The 14713-nt window shown below is 41.7% G+C and overlaps 1 protein-coding gene across 2 annotated transcripts in view; it reads left to right on the top strand.

The window, feature by feature from the left end:
- The window catches only part of DNAL1 (dynein axonemal light chain 1), a 40107-nt gene that overhangs the window by 5810 nt on the left and 19584 nt on the right, over positions 1-14713 (top strand). For both annotated transcript variants that reach the window (XM_004612291.2, XM_055132882.1), the window contains exons 2-4: positions 3406-3444; positions 6103-6212; positions 11635-11690. In XM_004612291.2, the coding sequence (XP_004612348.1) occupies positions 3406-3444; positions 6103-6212; positions 11635-11690 (205 nt within the window). The remainder of the gene's footprint in view (positions 1-3405; positions 3445-6102; positions 6213-11634; positions 11691-14713) is intronic.

The following is a 14713-nucleotide window of genomic DNA, read 5'->3' as shown; positions in this document are numbered from 1 at the left end:
TAATATTTACTTCTGGACATCCATCATTTTCTTGTTGCTCTTACTTCCTAATACCCCCAAAGGAGAGTCCCAACCAGGGACCTGGATGGACCCAAGGCAAACTGCTGGCTACCCTGGCATCGAAACGGAACAGGCTAAGCGCCATAAGAAGTACAATAAGTTTAGAGCACCGTCGTGGAACAAACTGTCATAACATATAAAAAAGTAACCGAATAAGGACCCTGCTGAGGTTAGGAAAGATGAGTCTGGCCTGAGGCTGTAGTCTGGGATATATAGAGACAGGTCCCCAGGAAGAGCCACACTTTAAGCTTAATATATCTTACTGTGTCAAGTGTATCAAAGTGTCTAGAAATATTATTAAGAAGTAAATTTAAGATGACTGTTTAAATGGATTACTAACTAAGGAAAGGAGAAAGCAATATGCCCTTAGATGGAATTCTGCCTTTGGCTGATAGATGAGATTTTTGTCCTAGAGTTAATCTCCTAGTAGAATTTACCCTGGAGAAAGGGCTTTACAACTGTTCATTGTTATGATAATGTTCAGCCACACCTCTGTGTAATTGCTACTCCCACCCTTGCTGATTTCTATATGTAACTAATGCTGTGAGACTTGAATAAACAGCCACTAATTACTGCTTGCTTGTGGCCTCCGCTGTCTGCTATCCTGGGGAGGTGGTTCTCTGTCGCCAAACACACCCACAATTGAACTAACACATGTGTTTGCTTATTTATTTTGGGGGGGAAATTGGTCGGTGCTGGGGGTAGAACCTGGACTTTCTCCTATGGAGCATCTACTGAGCTGTTGCTGAGCTACATCCCAGGTCCTTATTTTTATTTACATATTACTTATTTATTTGGGGGGTGTTGCTCAAGGCTTACTCCTGACTCTTTGCTCAAGGATCACTCCTGGCTGGCCCTGGGGGATCATATGGGGTCCTGGAGATCAAATCCAGGTCTACTGCGTGCAAGGCAAGTACCCTGACCACTGTACTATCTCTCCGGCCCCATAGAAGTTTACTTTTAGCCAGTGGTTATTTGTTAGTATGTCTTTACTTTCTAGACATAGTAGTACATATTTAAAAAAATTTTTCTCTTGTTATTCTTTGGGTTCTCTTTTTTCCAGATGAGCTCTAGCAATAGTTTATTAAGGATGTCTTCCTTTGCTCATCTTTAAAATTTTACATATATTAAGTCTAAAATACCATTGGTTTTATGGTAAAACATTTCTAATAATGGCCGCGTGACCTCTTATAGTCTAGCCCACTGATGTGCCTAAAGTAGCACACATGTGTTTGATTTTAACATACTTGCTTGTATTCTCTGATATACATTCTCTGTCCCTTTCGGGGAGTCTGGCAAGTTACTGAGAGTATCCCGTCCACACAGAAGAGCCTGACAAGCTCCCTGTGGCGTATTCGGTATGCCAAATACAGTAACAATAACAGGTCTCATTCCCTTGATCCTGAAAGAGCCTCCAATCATTGGGAAAGATGAGTAAGGAGAGGCTGCTAAAATCTCAGGGCTGGACGAATGAATACATTACTGGTGCTCACTCGAGCAAATCGATGAACAGTGATACAGTGATAACAAAAAATTGGAAATGAGCTACTGTGAGCACTTTTTCTTTCATTTTTGGGCTGCATCTGGTGATGCTCAGGGCTTAGTCTTGGCTCTGTGCCCAGGAATCACTCCTGGAAGGCTCAGGGGACATATGATGTGTCCTGGGGGTCAAACAGCGTCTGCCACATACAAGGCAAGCAACCCATCTACTCTACTTTCACTCTTGTCCCTAAAAGGCCTGATCTTTTTCTAAAATGTCACCACTTTCACTTGGCCACAGCAGTCTAAAATTGTTCATGCTGTAAGTTGCATGAAAGCTTCCAGGATCTTAACATGTAAAATAACATATAGAGGGACAGGGAAATAGCTCAACAGGCTGGGGCACAAGCTCTGCATGCAGGAGACCTAGCTAGGTTCAATCCACAGCTCCAGGTGGTCCCTAAAGTGTCCCCTGGAAGCAATTCCCAGCACTGGTGGCGAATAGCCTCTGAGCAGCATCATGTATGGCCACAAGACAAAAACAAGATATAGATCCTAGAATCAGAGTCACTAAGATAAGATGCTTTTAATTTGACACAAGTCCCTTTACCAGTGTGCCCTTCCCTCCACCATTGTCCCCAGTTTCCTGTCTACACCCCAAATCTGTCCCCTTGGCAGCCACAAAATAATTTATTTCATATTGCTTATTCCAACAAAATGGTAAGTGGAATATTTTATATATATATGTATATATATATATATATATATATATATACACAGTTCAGTAAGAGAAAACTTGTAGAAATTGTTGTATCTCACAATGGGGTTATTAAAGTCATTGAGGATTACTATTTGTTGCTGTGTGAGCCTTCTGTGTTATTCTTTTTTTTTTTTTTTTTTTGCTTTTTGGGTCACACCTGGCGATGCACAGGGGTTACTCCTGGCTCTGCACTCAGGAATTACCCCTGGCGGTGCTCAGGGGACCATATGGGATGCTGGGATTCAAACCCGGGTTGGCCGCGTGCAAGGCAAACGCCCTACCCGCTGTGCTATCGCTCCAGCCCCGCTTCTGTGTTATTCTTTTTGCTTACTGAACTTGGTGGGCTTCCATGCTACTTTCCCATCTAATTTGCTGCGCTCCTACTGGGCTGTCGGTATTGTGGATTGGGAAGTGCTCCTGCAGGCCCAGCACCTGTAGAATTGGCGTGAGTCTTGTCCTGCCCCCTCAGGAGGAGGCCGGGGCCTCCTCCTGAGACCAGCGTACCTGTGACTTTGTGACTTTCATCAGCTTGCCGTCTCTTCTGAGATGAGTTGTGAAGCTGTGACTCAAAGTCATTTGTATGGTGGCAGCTTGGGTGTGGGTACAGCTGCGGGGCTTCAGCAGCGTGGGGACTCGCCCCCCCCAAGGGCCCCAGAGTTTAATAAGATACATTTTGATATCAGCTGTTGAAAGCTGTGTGTTTTTTTAAGTAAACCAAATGGAACTAAAGTTTCTGGATATTGCATCAAGATCTCTTAATTTTTTTTCCCTAAAGAGATATTAAAATTTCTGAATCAGCAAATGAAATTGTCTCAAAGAAATTAACTTTTTAGGGGCTTGAGCGATAGCACAGCGGGCAGGGCGTTTGCCTTGCACTCGGTCGACCTGGGTTCAATTCCCAGCATCTCATATGTCCCCTGAGCACCTCTAGGGGTGATTCCTGGAGTAACCCCTGTGCATCGCCAGGTGTGACCCAAAAAGCAAAAAGCAAAAAAAAACCAAACTTTTTAGCGGTAAATGCCATGCCTGATAAATTACTAGCTGAAAATGGAATCTCCAAGTAATACTTAAAAAGATAATCTTTCTTTCTTTCTATTTTTTTTAAGGCAAAAGCAACAACAATCAAAGAAGCCCTAGCCAGATGGGTGAGTATGTGAGATTTTACTTTGTTTAGAACCCATACAAGGAGAAGTTTGGGATTGTTATTTAAATATAACCATTTAATACAAAGAATATTTGTGGTATTAGAACTCTTTTGCTATCTTGACCGTGGAGATAGATGTTTGAACCTGCACAGGTGATCAAATTGTACAGAATATCACACAAACATAGAAATGTGTGCATATACAAATGGGAACAAGTAAGATTTGGGAAATCTGAATGAAATCAGTGGATCGTATCAGTACCTATCATGGTTGTAATATTACACTGTTGTTTTGAAAAAATGTTACCATTTTGAGAAACTGAAGAAAATATATAAGGGATCTATCTCTGGATTATTTTTTATAAATGCCTATCAATCTTCTACTGTCTTAAAATTTTCAATTAAAAAGTCTTACTCTTGGGCCAGGGATAGTGCTTCAAGGGCCAGGGCACATGCTGTACACACAGAAGCTCCAGAGTCAGCCCCCCACTCCTTTGGGAGTGATTCTTGACAGAGCTGACTGCACCTGGGATGGAGCACACGCTGTGCATGTGGGTGCCCCAGGTTCAAACTCCAGCATCTTGGGGAGTGGCCCTGGAACATCATCCGGCCTGGCCTACCCCTCAGTACAGCGGAGCTCCAGGTTGGAGATGGCTCAGAAGGCTGGGGCACATGCTGTGCTCGTCAGAGCCCTGGGCTTTGATCCCTGCCACCACACGGTTCCCCAAGCACAGCTGGATGCAACAAAACAAAAAATAAACAAATGGGTTTTTGCTTATGGGAAGTTTTGGTGACTGGGGCTTGGGGGACGCTTTGGGACATAAACAGGGGTTAGTCCTGGCTCTGTGGTCATTCCTGAGTACTTAGGGCACCATATATGGTGCGTGGGACTTGAACCAGGGTTTTGACCATGACAGCCGCATGCAAGGCATATGCCTTCCCTTAAATACTCTCTTGCCCCTGGTCCGTGTAGTTTTTTTGTCTTGTTTTGTTTTGGGGCCATACCTGGCAGTGCTCAGGGCTTACTCCTGGCTCTGTGCTCAAGGATTGTTCCTGGCAAGACTGTGGAGCAGGGAGCATATGTGGTGCTGGGGATCCAACATGGGTCAGCTGCATGCAAGGCGATGCCCTCCCTGCTGTACTATTACTCGAGCCCCACGCTTGGAAAACTTTAAGTGGTCAGTTATTACTGTAAGATAGCTCAAATCTCTTGTGATAGTATATAAGTTTTTTTGTTTCCTTTAAGCACTATCGGGAGTCCCCAAGTACTATCAGGAACACTGCTGGATGTGGCCCCAAAATAAATAAAAATAGATAAATATCATTCAGGTGATAGAGTAGCATATATTGTGAGTTATCTAGGCTTTAGATAGTTGGTGTTTCTTTTCTCAATAGCTTGAACATAGATTATAAATGTAGAAAAATAAAAACCATGGGGGCTGGAGTGATGCTACAGTGGGTAGGGCGTTTGCCTTGCACGCGGCCTACCCAGGTTCAATACCCAGCATCCCATTTGGTCCCACTAGCACCATCAGGGGTAATTCTTGAGTTCAGAGCCAGGAGTAACCCCTGTGCATCGTTGGATATGACTCAAAAAAGAAAAATCAGGTGTGACTAGCTGAAGACATCTAATAGTGCAATGGTGATTAACAGTGGCATTAATCATCATGAAAATACAAACGAAATCATAATAAGAAATTGCCTCAGGAACCAGAGAGATGGCACAGGGGTTGAAGAGCCTGCATGTGTTTGACACTGGCTCTATATGCAGTTCCTCAGTACTGCCAGGAGTGATTCCTGTGCACAGAGCCAGGAGTAAGCTCTGAACACAGCCAGGTATGACCCCAAAACAAACAAAACAAAACAAAACAAAAATGAGTGGTGAGCCTGGAGGGCTGGGGGAGATATTTAAAGATAGGAATTCTCAGGAAAATGTTTATATTGTTGGGTTTTGTTTTGTTTCAGTTTTTTTTTTTTTTTTTGGTTACACCCTGCTGTGCTCAAGGCTTACTCCTGGTTCTGCATTCAGGGACCACTTTTGGCTGGGCTCAGGGGACCATAAGGGATGCTGGGGGTCGAACTTGGGTTGACTGTGTGCAAGTGTCTGCCTGCTATACTGTTGCTCTGGCCTCAGATTGTTGGGTATTGTTTCTCTTTAGTAATTGTAGACTTTTGAAGAATTTTAAATAAGCTTATTTATTCCTCCTTTCAATTTGTGGGCCGGAGCTATAGTACAGTGGATAGGTTGCTTGCCTTGCATGCGGCTGACCTGGGTTCAATCCCCGGCATCTCATAGGGTCCCCCAAGCACCGCCAGGAGTAATTTCTGAGTCCAGAGCCAGGAGTAACCCCTGAGCATCACTGGGTGTGACCCAAAAAGAAAAAAAAAAGTCAATTTGTGGGCCCTGGCAATAAATTATGTCAATAAGCCATGTAGAAACATGGTTGTCAGATTCAGTAATAAATGTCAATAAATTAATAGTAAAGAATGTAAGGTTTCTAAGTACTGATAAGAGTTTTAAAGTAACATTATAAATCACCTCTTTGCCTTTTGGCTAAGATAAAGTGAAATAACATTATAAAGTTTTGACAAATTCTGATCTTTTTCAGTTTTATGTTATAATCAGAAATTATTTTCCCCCAATTAATTTTTACTATAGGAAGAGAAAACCAGTCAGAAGCCATCCGAAGCCAAAGAGATAAAGCTTTATGCCCAGATTCCCCCTATAGAGAAAATGGATGCATCTTTGTCCACTCTTGGTAACTGCGAGTAAGTTCTTGATTTTTTCTTCCTTCTAGTATTACTATTGTTTCCCTTATTGTCTAATTACTCATACTAGAAATATTTGTTTTTGGCAATAGTACAGGAGGTAGGGCACTGCCTTGCATAGGTCGACCTGGCTTTCATGCTTGGCATCCCCTATGGTTCCCAGAGTACTGCCAGTAGCGATCCCTGAGTGTCACTTGGTGTGGCCCAAAAACAAAAGGAACAAAAACACAAAAATAAAGGAAAAGAAATACTTCTTTGTGTGTGTGTGTGTGTGTGTGTGTGTGTGTGGTCTTCCTTTGTATTAAAAGTTTGGCAAGTCCAAACACCAAATATTTTTTTAAAATAGGATTATAAAAAGGAACCTGAGCAATACAGTATTTTTTTACTGTGTAATTTTTTTTATATAATTTATTTATTTTTAATTAGAGAATCACCGTGAGGGTACAGTTACAGATTTATACACTTTTGTGCTTATACTTCCCTCATACAAAGTTCGGGAACCCATCCCTTCACCAGTTTTACTGTGTAATTTTTATAATATACAGGGAAAGTAGAAATTTCCTTGTCTTTCTGGAGATGCTAAGTAACAAAGCTAGTACTGCCATAAAATTTACTACTTTCTTTGGTAAAATCATCCCCCAAAGTCGGTACCATGCTTATCAGAAACCTAATGGATAAACCTTTTGTTGTTTATTTGTACTTATTGGTTTTGGGGTCACACATAGCAGTACTCAGAGTTACTTCTGGCTCTACACTCACAAACCAGTCCTGGTGGTGCTTGTGGGGAACCATATGGAATGCTGGGAATTTAACCCAGTAAGGTGCATGCAAGGCAAGTGCCATTTTCCTAATCTTGAAAAAACATTTTTTTTTTTTTTTTGCTTTTTGGGTCACACCCAGCGATGCTTAGGGGTTACTCCTGGCTTTGCACTCAGGAATTACTCCTGGCAGTGCTTGGGGGACCATATGGGATGCCGGGGATTGAACCCAGGTCAGCCGAGTGCAAGGCAAATGCCCTACCTGCTGTGCTATCGCTCTGGCCCCTGAAAAAACATTTTTAAGTTATGAAAATACATTGTAAAACATCTAGATAGTATAAGACGCCTTTGAGAACCTTTGTTAGGATTTTTTAATGTCGAGCTTTCAAAAATTTTTTTTTCTAACTGGAATGTTACTTATTATGTAATCCTATTTTCCTATAAGATGCAAATTAATTTTTAAAGATTTTTTTGGGCGGAGGTGCACATTCACTGGTGCTCAGAGGTTATTCTGGTTCTGTACTCAGGAATTACTCTGGTGTCCTGTTGGTGCTCAGGGAACCGTTTGGGGTGCCAGGGGTTGAACCTGGGTCTGCCGAATATCTTACCGTCTGTACTATCACTCCAGCCTCTTAGAGGATCTAACGTCTTTACATAGTTGCTAATTTGAGGTATTTATATCTTCTAATCATGTTCTCAGGCAACAATCTCTAGAATATCAGAGAATCACTTGGAATTCCTCTTTACTTTGTATTCTACTAAGTGTGATTTCCTAACTACCATCTCCTTAGACAGAAGGTACACCCTATACGAAATTTATAGACTGAATTTATATGGATGAAACATAGGACTCTGCAGTAATAATAAGCAACTTAGATTTTTTTTTTTTGCTTTTTGGTTCACACTCAGTGATGCTCAGGGGTTACTCCTGGCTCTTAACTCAGGAATTACTCCTGGCAGTATTGGGAGTACTATATGGGATGCCGGGGATCAAACCCGGGTTGGCCACATGCAAGGCAAACATGTGGCCTTGTACACCGTACATGTACACCGTACATGTACACATGTACACCGTACCCGCTGTACTATCGCTCAGACTCCGGTTTTTGGACATATATTTGTAAAGCTGTGCATTAGATCAATATCTGTCTTTGGAATAAAAAGGAAAAATATCTAGGTATTTCATGGAGCTTGTTCTTTGTGATGAGAGCATATTATATTTTATAAAAATCTACTTTGGATAAATGTTTGGATTAAAATGTGATTTCAGTTCTTGTTTTCTGTTTTTGTGCCATACCTTGTCTGTTCCCGGAGGTGCTCAGGCCATTGTGCAATGGTGGGAATCGAACCCAGGCATGCAAGGCAAATTCTCTACCACAGAGCCACAACCCCAGCTCAAAGGCATGATTTCAAAAAGCATGATTCCAAAGTGGTCAAATACCTTTTATCATAAATCCTTGCCAAGGGTAAACATTTGAGAAGGTTTTGCACCCTATACCAGAGCGTCTCGGAGACTTCCTAGCCTATTCGTATTTGTGTTGACAATCTCTCTTTAGGTAACCTAAACAAGTGTTAAAGAATTAATTCCAGGTGCATTTTCAGATTCAAGACACTACATTTTTCATTGTTAGTCTTTGAAATGTGGAATGACAGGAAAATATACAAATTTGGTCGTTAATTTACACTTTCTAGTAATTGCTTTTACTGTGTCAAGCAAACAAACAAAAAAAAGAACAACTTCTTTAAGTAAAATTCAAGAGGATGATATATGTTCTAGTTTAGAATCAAATTTTGTGGGCTTAAATTTGGCTCTGCTACTTTCTGGCTGTATAGTGTAAGGCAGATTGCTTGACTCTTTGTGCCTCAGTTTTCTCATTTGTAAAATAAAGATGTTATAAAATTTGTGGCTGTGATGGTTAAAGTAGTTAATACATGTAAGCAGTAGTATTTAGAATTAATTAGAATAATATGGATACATATTAAGTATTTAATAGAATTAAGTGGAGGAAGGGTTGGGGGGTGTTCCCTGGCGGTGTTCAGGGGACCATTTGGAGTGCTGGGAATTGAACCTGGGTCAGATGTGTGTAAGGCAAGTGCCTGACCTGCTGTACTATCTCCCTGGCCCCAGTGTTTTTTGTTTTTTGTTTTGGTAGTGTTTTGGGGTGAGGTTTGATTCCCAGTATCCCATATGGCCTCCTGAGCACTGCCAGGAGTAATTTCTGAATGCATTGCTGGGTGTGACTCAAAAAGAAAAAAAAAAAAAGGACACTCCCATTGATGCTTAGCCCAACAGTTTTCTAAGGCAACTAGGACTGCTACCCACTGTGGTGTTAAAAGGGTGTGTTTCCTTCCATCCTAGTGGATCAAACTCAGAGCCATACTCACACATAGCTTCTTAAACATGTGGAGTGGGTTATAATTCCATATTGGATTGTACAGTTGAAGGCCTTAGGATGGCAAAAGTTTTGTTTTAAAATGAAATTGTGGTTACTGGAGAGATTATACAAGTCCGGTGCTTGTTTTGCATGGGGTTGACCCCGGGTTCAGTCCCCATCACCCCATATGATCCCTCAAGCCTGCCAGCAATGATTCCTAAGCACAGAGCTAGGAGTAAACCCTGAGCGCAGCTGGGTGTGGCCCCAAACCAAAATAAATAAATAAATGTATGATTTATTGTCAATAAATCTTTGAGTTGTATATCTGTTATATGCCCACGGTCACGTAAAAATTAGCAGAAGGAATCTTCAGTGGAAAAAGTTGAAGAAGCCCTGCTAAACACTTCAGCCACATTCCTTGCCTAATAAAATTAGCTTTTGGGGGGTTATTTTTACATGAACTTGACCAAAATATTAAACCTTTATTCAAGCATCAAAGACTAAGAATCTGTAGTTGTGTTTCCTTAAAACTTTGTCTTTACAGAGCAAGAGTGATGGTTCAGTGGCTTGAGTGCTTGCCTCACACATGGCCTGTCTGGTTTCAGCCCCTGGCACCATATATGGTCCCCTCCTTCCCACAGGAGTGAGCCCTGAGCGCAGAGCCAGGAGAAAACTCAGAGTACCACTGAGTGTGCCCCTAAAAACAAAATTTTGTCTTTGTAGAATTATATATGGGCATTAAAAAAAATACAGGTAAGTGTATACAAATTATTAAGAGTAATCTTTAGGAATCAAAGTAATTAATTTATGGGTGATTAAAATTACATATGATGGGGCTGCAGCGATAGCACAGTGGGTAGGGCGTTTGCCTTGCAGGCGGCCGACCCAGGTTTGATTCCCAGCATCCCATATGGTCCCCTGAGCACCGCCAGGGTTAATTCCTGAGTGCAAAGCCAGGAGTAACCCCTGTGCATCACCAGGTGTGACCCAAAAAGCAAAAAAAAAAAAAAAAAAAAAAAAAAAAGCAAAATTACATATGACTTCTTAAATTCATAAATCTAAATTTTTGATAGATTTAATGGATGAGAAAATAATCTTCATACATGTATATATATTTAGCTTTGTTTTTCATAAAATGAAAAACATTTCATATTTATGAAAACATTTCATAAAATATGAAGTAAAGCTGAACCACTTAGCAGTTGTTCAACCACAACTGCCAAGTGGTTCAGCTTTACTTCATATTACTGATATCTTTCCAAGTCAATATCTACAGTCTGCATTTCATTATCTGTTCTTTAGTGAATGGAAATGTATGGATTGCTCTTACTTTTCATTATTACATAATAGAACAAATAATCTGTTCATAAACCACTGTCTGTATCTGCCCTGTTGTGATGCTGGACTTCACATATGTGTGATATGCATCCTACCTTGAAACCAGATAGCCAACCCAAGCCCATATTTTGGGGGGCACTTGTATTATAGTAGTATTATTTGCATTAGAAATATAATGCTGAGTCACATAGTTCATGTATCAACAATATGATAGATAATACCAGTTTGCTTCCAAAAAGGCTATTTTCATTTATTTTATACAATAAGTATCACTGTATCACTGTATCACTGCCTTCCCATTGTTCATTGATTTGCTCCAGCAGGCACCAGTAATGTGTCCATTGTGAGACTTGTTACTGTTTTTGGCATATCGAATACACCACGGGGAGCTTGCCAGGCTCTGATATGTGGGTGGGATACTCTTGGTAGCTTGCCGGGCTCTCCAACAGGGATGGAGGAATCGAACCCAGGTCGACCGCGTGTAAGGCAAAGGCCCTACCCATGTGTATATTGTATAAAATTACTTAAGTGTTAAAAATAAATATTTGAGTGGAGTGGAGATTGCTTAAGTGGTAGAGCACAGGCCTTGCTAGTGAGACCCAGACTTTGATTTCTGGCATCACATCTTCTCACCCCTACCCTAGACCCTAGCACACCACTGTGACCCCTGTATAAAAAAGAGACAAGACGGGGACATGGTTCAAGGGGAGCAGCACAAACCTGATTGTGTGAAGACCCTGTGTTTGCTCCCCTGCACTGCAGGCCCGCCCTGCCCCCACCCAGTCACCACAGACTGGCTTCACCTTCAGCACCCCCGGGTTTGGCCCTTACAGCTGAAAATTATATATGCCGTATATATCATCTTATGTGGGTACTTGGGGATAAGTTCTGTTATGTCACTTAAGCTTTTTTCATATTAATGCAAGATTTTCTTTTTCCTTTTTCTTTAAGGAAACTTTCACTGTCTACAAACTGCATTGAAAAAATTGCCAACCTGAATGGCTTAAGTAAGTGATCCATAGTAACAGATGGTTCGCATCTGGTTTAGATATTGGAATAAGCATGTCAGCGACATTGTGTCATTCCAGAAGCTGGCACCTGTTCTGTAATTGTCAGGAAATAAATCTAAGTCTTTGCCTGATGTTTGATCATTTTAAAATTACCTGAGACTGGGACATTCAAGACATTTATAGTTTGTATAGAGTTAGAATTGAGGTGTGTTAAATAGAAAGTCAGACATTTAACAATTTGTTCAGATTTGTTTTGTGTGTGTTTCCCACTCGTCGTTTCTGAAATGTAATTGCCCGCCATCCCTGTTTTTCCTAACTTCCTTTGTGAGTGGTGTTGCTTCCTTCCCAGCAGCTAAGGCCTCTGACACTGTGCCAGTTTTCTATGTCTGTTAAACTTGGTGACTTAAAATAACAGAAATGTATTCTCTCGAAGTTCTGGGGGCTTGGAGACTGAAATTAGTTCCTCTGGGGCAAAATTGAGCTTTCAATAGAATACACTCCCTCTGAAGACGTTAGCGGAAAAGTGGTTTTTTTTTGTTTTTTTTTTTTTTTGCTTTTTGGGTCACACCCAGCAATGCACAGGGGTTACTCCTGGCTCTGCACTCAGGAATTACTCCTGGCAGTGCTTGAGGGACTATATGCTGGGAATCGAACCCGGGTCGGCTGCTTGCAAGGCAACTGTCCTACCCGCTGTGCTATTACTCCAGCCCGGAAAAATGTTTCTTGCCTTCCTGATTCTCATGGCTGACACATTCCCCAGCATGGACTGTATTATGCCACTCCACTCGAGAGTCATGTCTTCTTTTGAAAAGCCTTTTTTTTTTTTTTTCAGAGGCCTCTCCTAGTGGTGCTTGGCGAGGTAGGTGAGGCATGTGGTCCTGGGCATCAGACCCAGGACCTCACAGGTGCTAGGCATGTGCTCTGCCACTGAGCTCTCTGCCAAGGCTCTCTGCTGTACAGATGGTCAGATATTTCTCTATCTCTCTCATACATGGAGCCACTTGATTGCATAGGGAACATCTGTTTAATGAAGAGCTTCTCCCTAGCTCAAGATCCCTAAATTAATCACACATATACTGTACTATAATTTGTGTGTGTATGTGCCAGGTAATGTATCATTCACAGATTTTTGGGATTAGGATGTTGGTATTTTTCTGTGGAACTATCATTTAACCTACCATATTCACCCTCTGCTTCCCCAAAAGCCCTGTATTTGAGTTAATCATTAAGGTAGTCACTGATCCTACTCTTTGAAAGAGCTCTCAGATAATTTGTTGTTGTTATTTCTAGGAACTATACCTTGTTGGGTTTTGTTTGTTTGTTTGTTTTGGTTTTTTAGTCTTGGGGCCATACCTACAGTGCTCAGAGCTTACTTTTTGTTCTGTGCTCAGGGATCACTCCTCATGAGCTGAGGGGACCTTATGTTATACTGGGAATTGAACCTGGGTCAGCCGTGTGCCAGGCAAATGGCCTACCCCGAGTACTATCTCTCTAGCCTCTGTTGGTTTTTTGTTATATTTTTTTGTGCCCCAGCTGGTGGTGCTCAGGGCTTACTCCTGGCTCTGTGCTCAGAGATCACTCCTGGAAGGGATCAGGGGACCATATGGAATGAAGAAATCTAATCTGGGTTGGCCACAGGCAAGACAAATGTCCTGCCTGCTCTACTTTTGCTCCATCCCTAGCTCAGGGACTCTTAATGGCTTCTCTTATCTAGTAAGGACAAAATGCCTAAATGTTTCACTTGTGGTGAAACATTCAGGTCACTTTAAAACTGTCACCTACTCACACCAGGCATATCATATTTCTTTGCTATTTCATTCACTTGTTATATTTCAGTGGTTTTCTTTTCTTTTGGGATGTGGGGGAGCCTGGGGATTCGGGCGCAGTGACAATGCTTAGGACTTATTCCTAGTTCTACATCAGGAATTACCCCTGGTGGTGCTGGGGGCCCATATGGGATGCCAGAGATCAAACCGGGGTGGGTCATGTGCCAGGCAAGCACCCCACCCACTGTACTATCACTCCAACCCTCAGTGCTTTTCCACTGAGAATGGACCCCTCCTCTCACACTGTATCCTACAAGAAACAAATTAAGGATGCCAAGTTACTGACAGCATAATCATTGCACCCTGCTTTTTGCAGTAATACCAGCATAATCTTAATTTTATTTATTAAAAGTTTTTGCGGGGGGCCACACCAGCAATGCTTAGGATTTACTCCTGGCTCTGCACTCAGGGATCACTTCTGGTGGTGTTTGGGGACCATATGGGGTGACAGGGATCAAACCTGGGTTATCTGCATGCAAGGCAAGGACCTTGCCCACTGTACTATCTCTCTGACCCCCCCCTTCAGATAATTTTTAAATCACTAAGGTTGTGGTTTCCAAGAACCTGTCCATGATGATAAACTAGGACTTACTGTACTAATCTGACTAAAATGAGGAAACTTTTAATCTTATATTGTGTGTTCCTTTAAATTTATTTTCTTTTTCATTGTTATAGAATTGTATTTCTTTTTAACATAAGCCTCTCAGAGATAGAAAGCATCCTATTCTTTTTAAAGCAGGTACAAAGTATTTATTTTATATTGCTTGTTCCAACTGAAGGGCTAGGATTATTAAAAAAAAAAAAAACTTCAGTAAAAGAAAACTTATGAAACTTGTTGTATCTCACCGTGGGGTCATTCAGTCATTGTCTGGGGGTTTTCTAAGCTGTTTGTGGCTTGTCGAGCCTTTCTGTGTTATTGTTTCTATTTATTGTCTTATTGAGCTTAGTTGGCTCCTCTGCTGCTTTCCCGTTTAGTCTGGTGTGTTCTGATTCGGCTGTCAGTATTGTGGGATTTGGAGGTGCTGTGTGCTTCAGGAGCACCAGGACCTGTAGAACTGGGATGATGTGTTTAGATGACTGCAGCTGTGGGATTGGATGTGACTGCTGGGGCTTCCAGAAGTACAGGGGGCGGGGGGGTGTGGGGGTAAGGGTGAAGGATGGCTGATATCTCCCACTCTGAAAAGACCCCAGAGT

This window comes from Sorex araneus, chromosome 3 (assembly GCF_027595985.1).
Source record: "Sorex araneus isolate mSorAra2 chromosome 3, mSorAra2.pri, whole genome shotgun sequence".
In the NCBI taxonomy this organism is placed as follows: Eukaryota; Metazoa; Chordata; class Mammalia; order Eulipotyphla; family Soricidae; genus Sorex; species Sorex araneus.
This window is presented reverse-complemented; position numbering and strand designations above follow the sequence as displayed.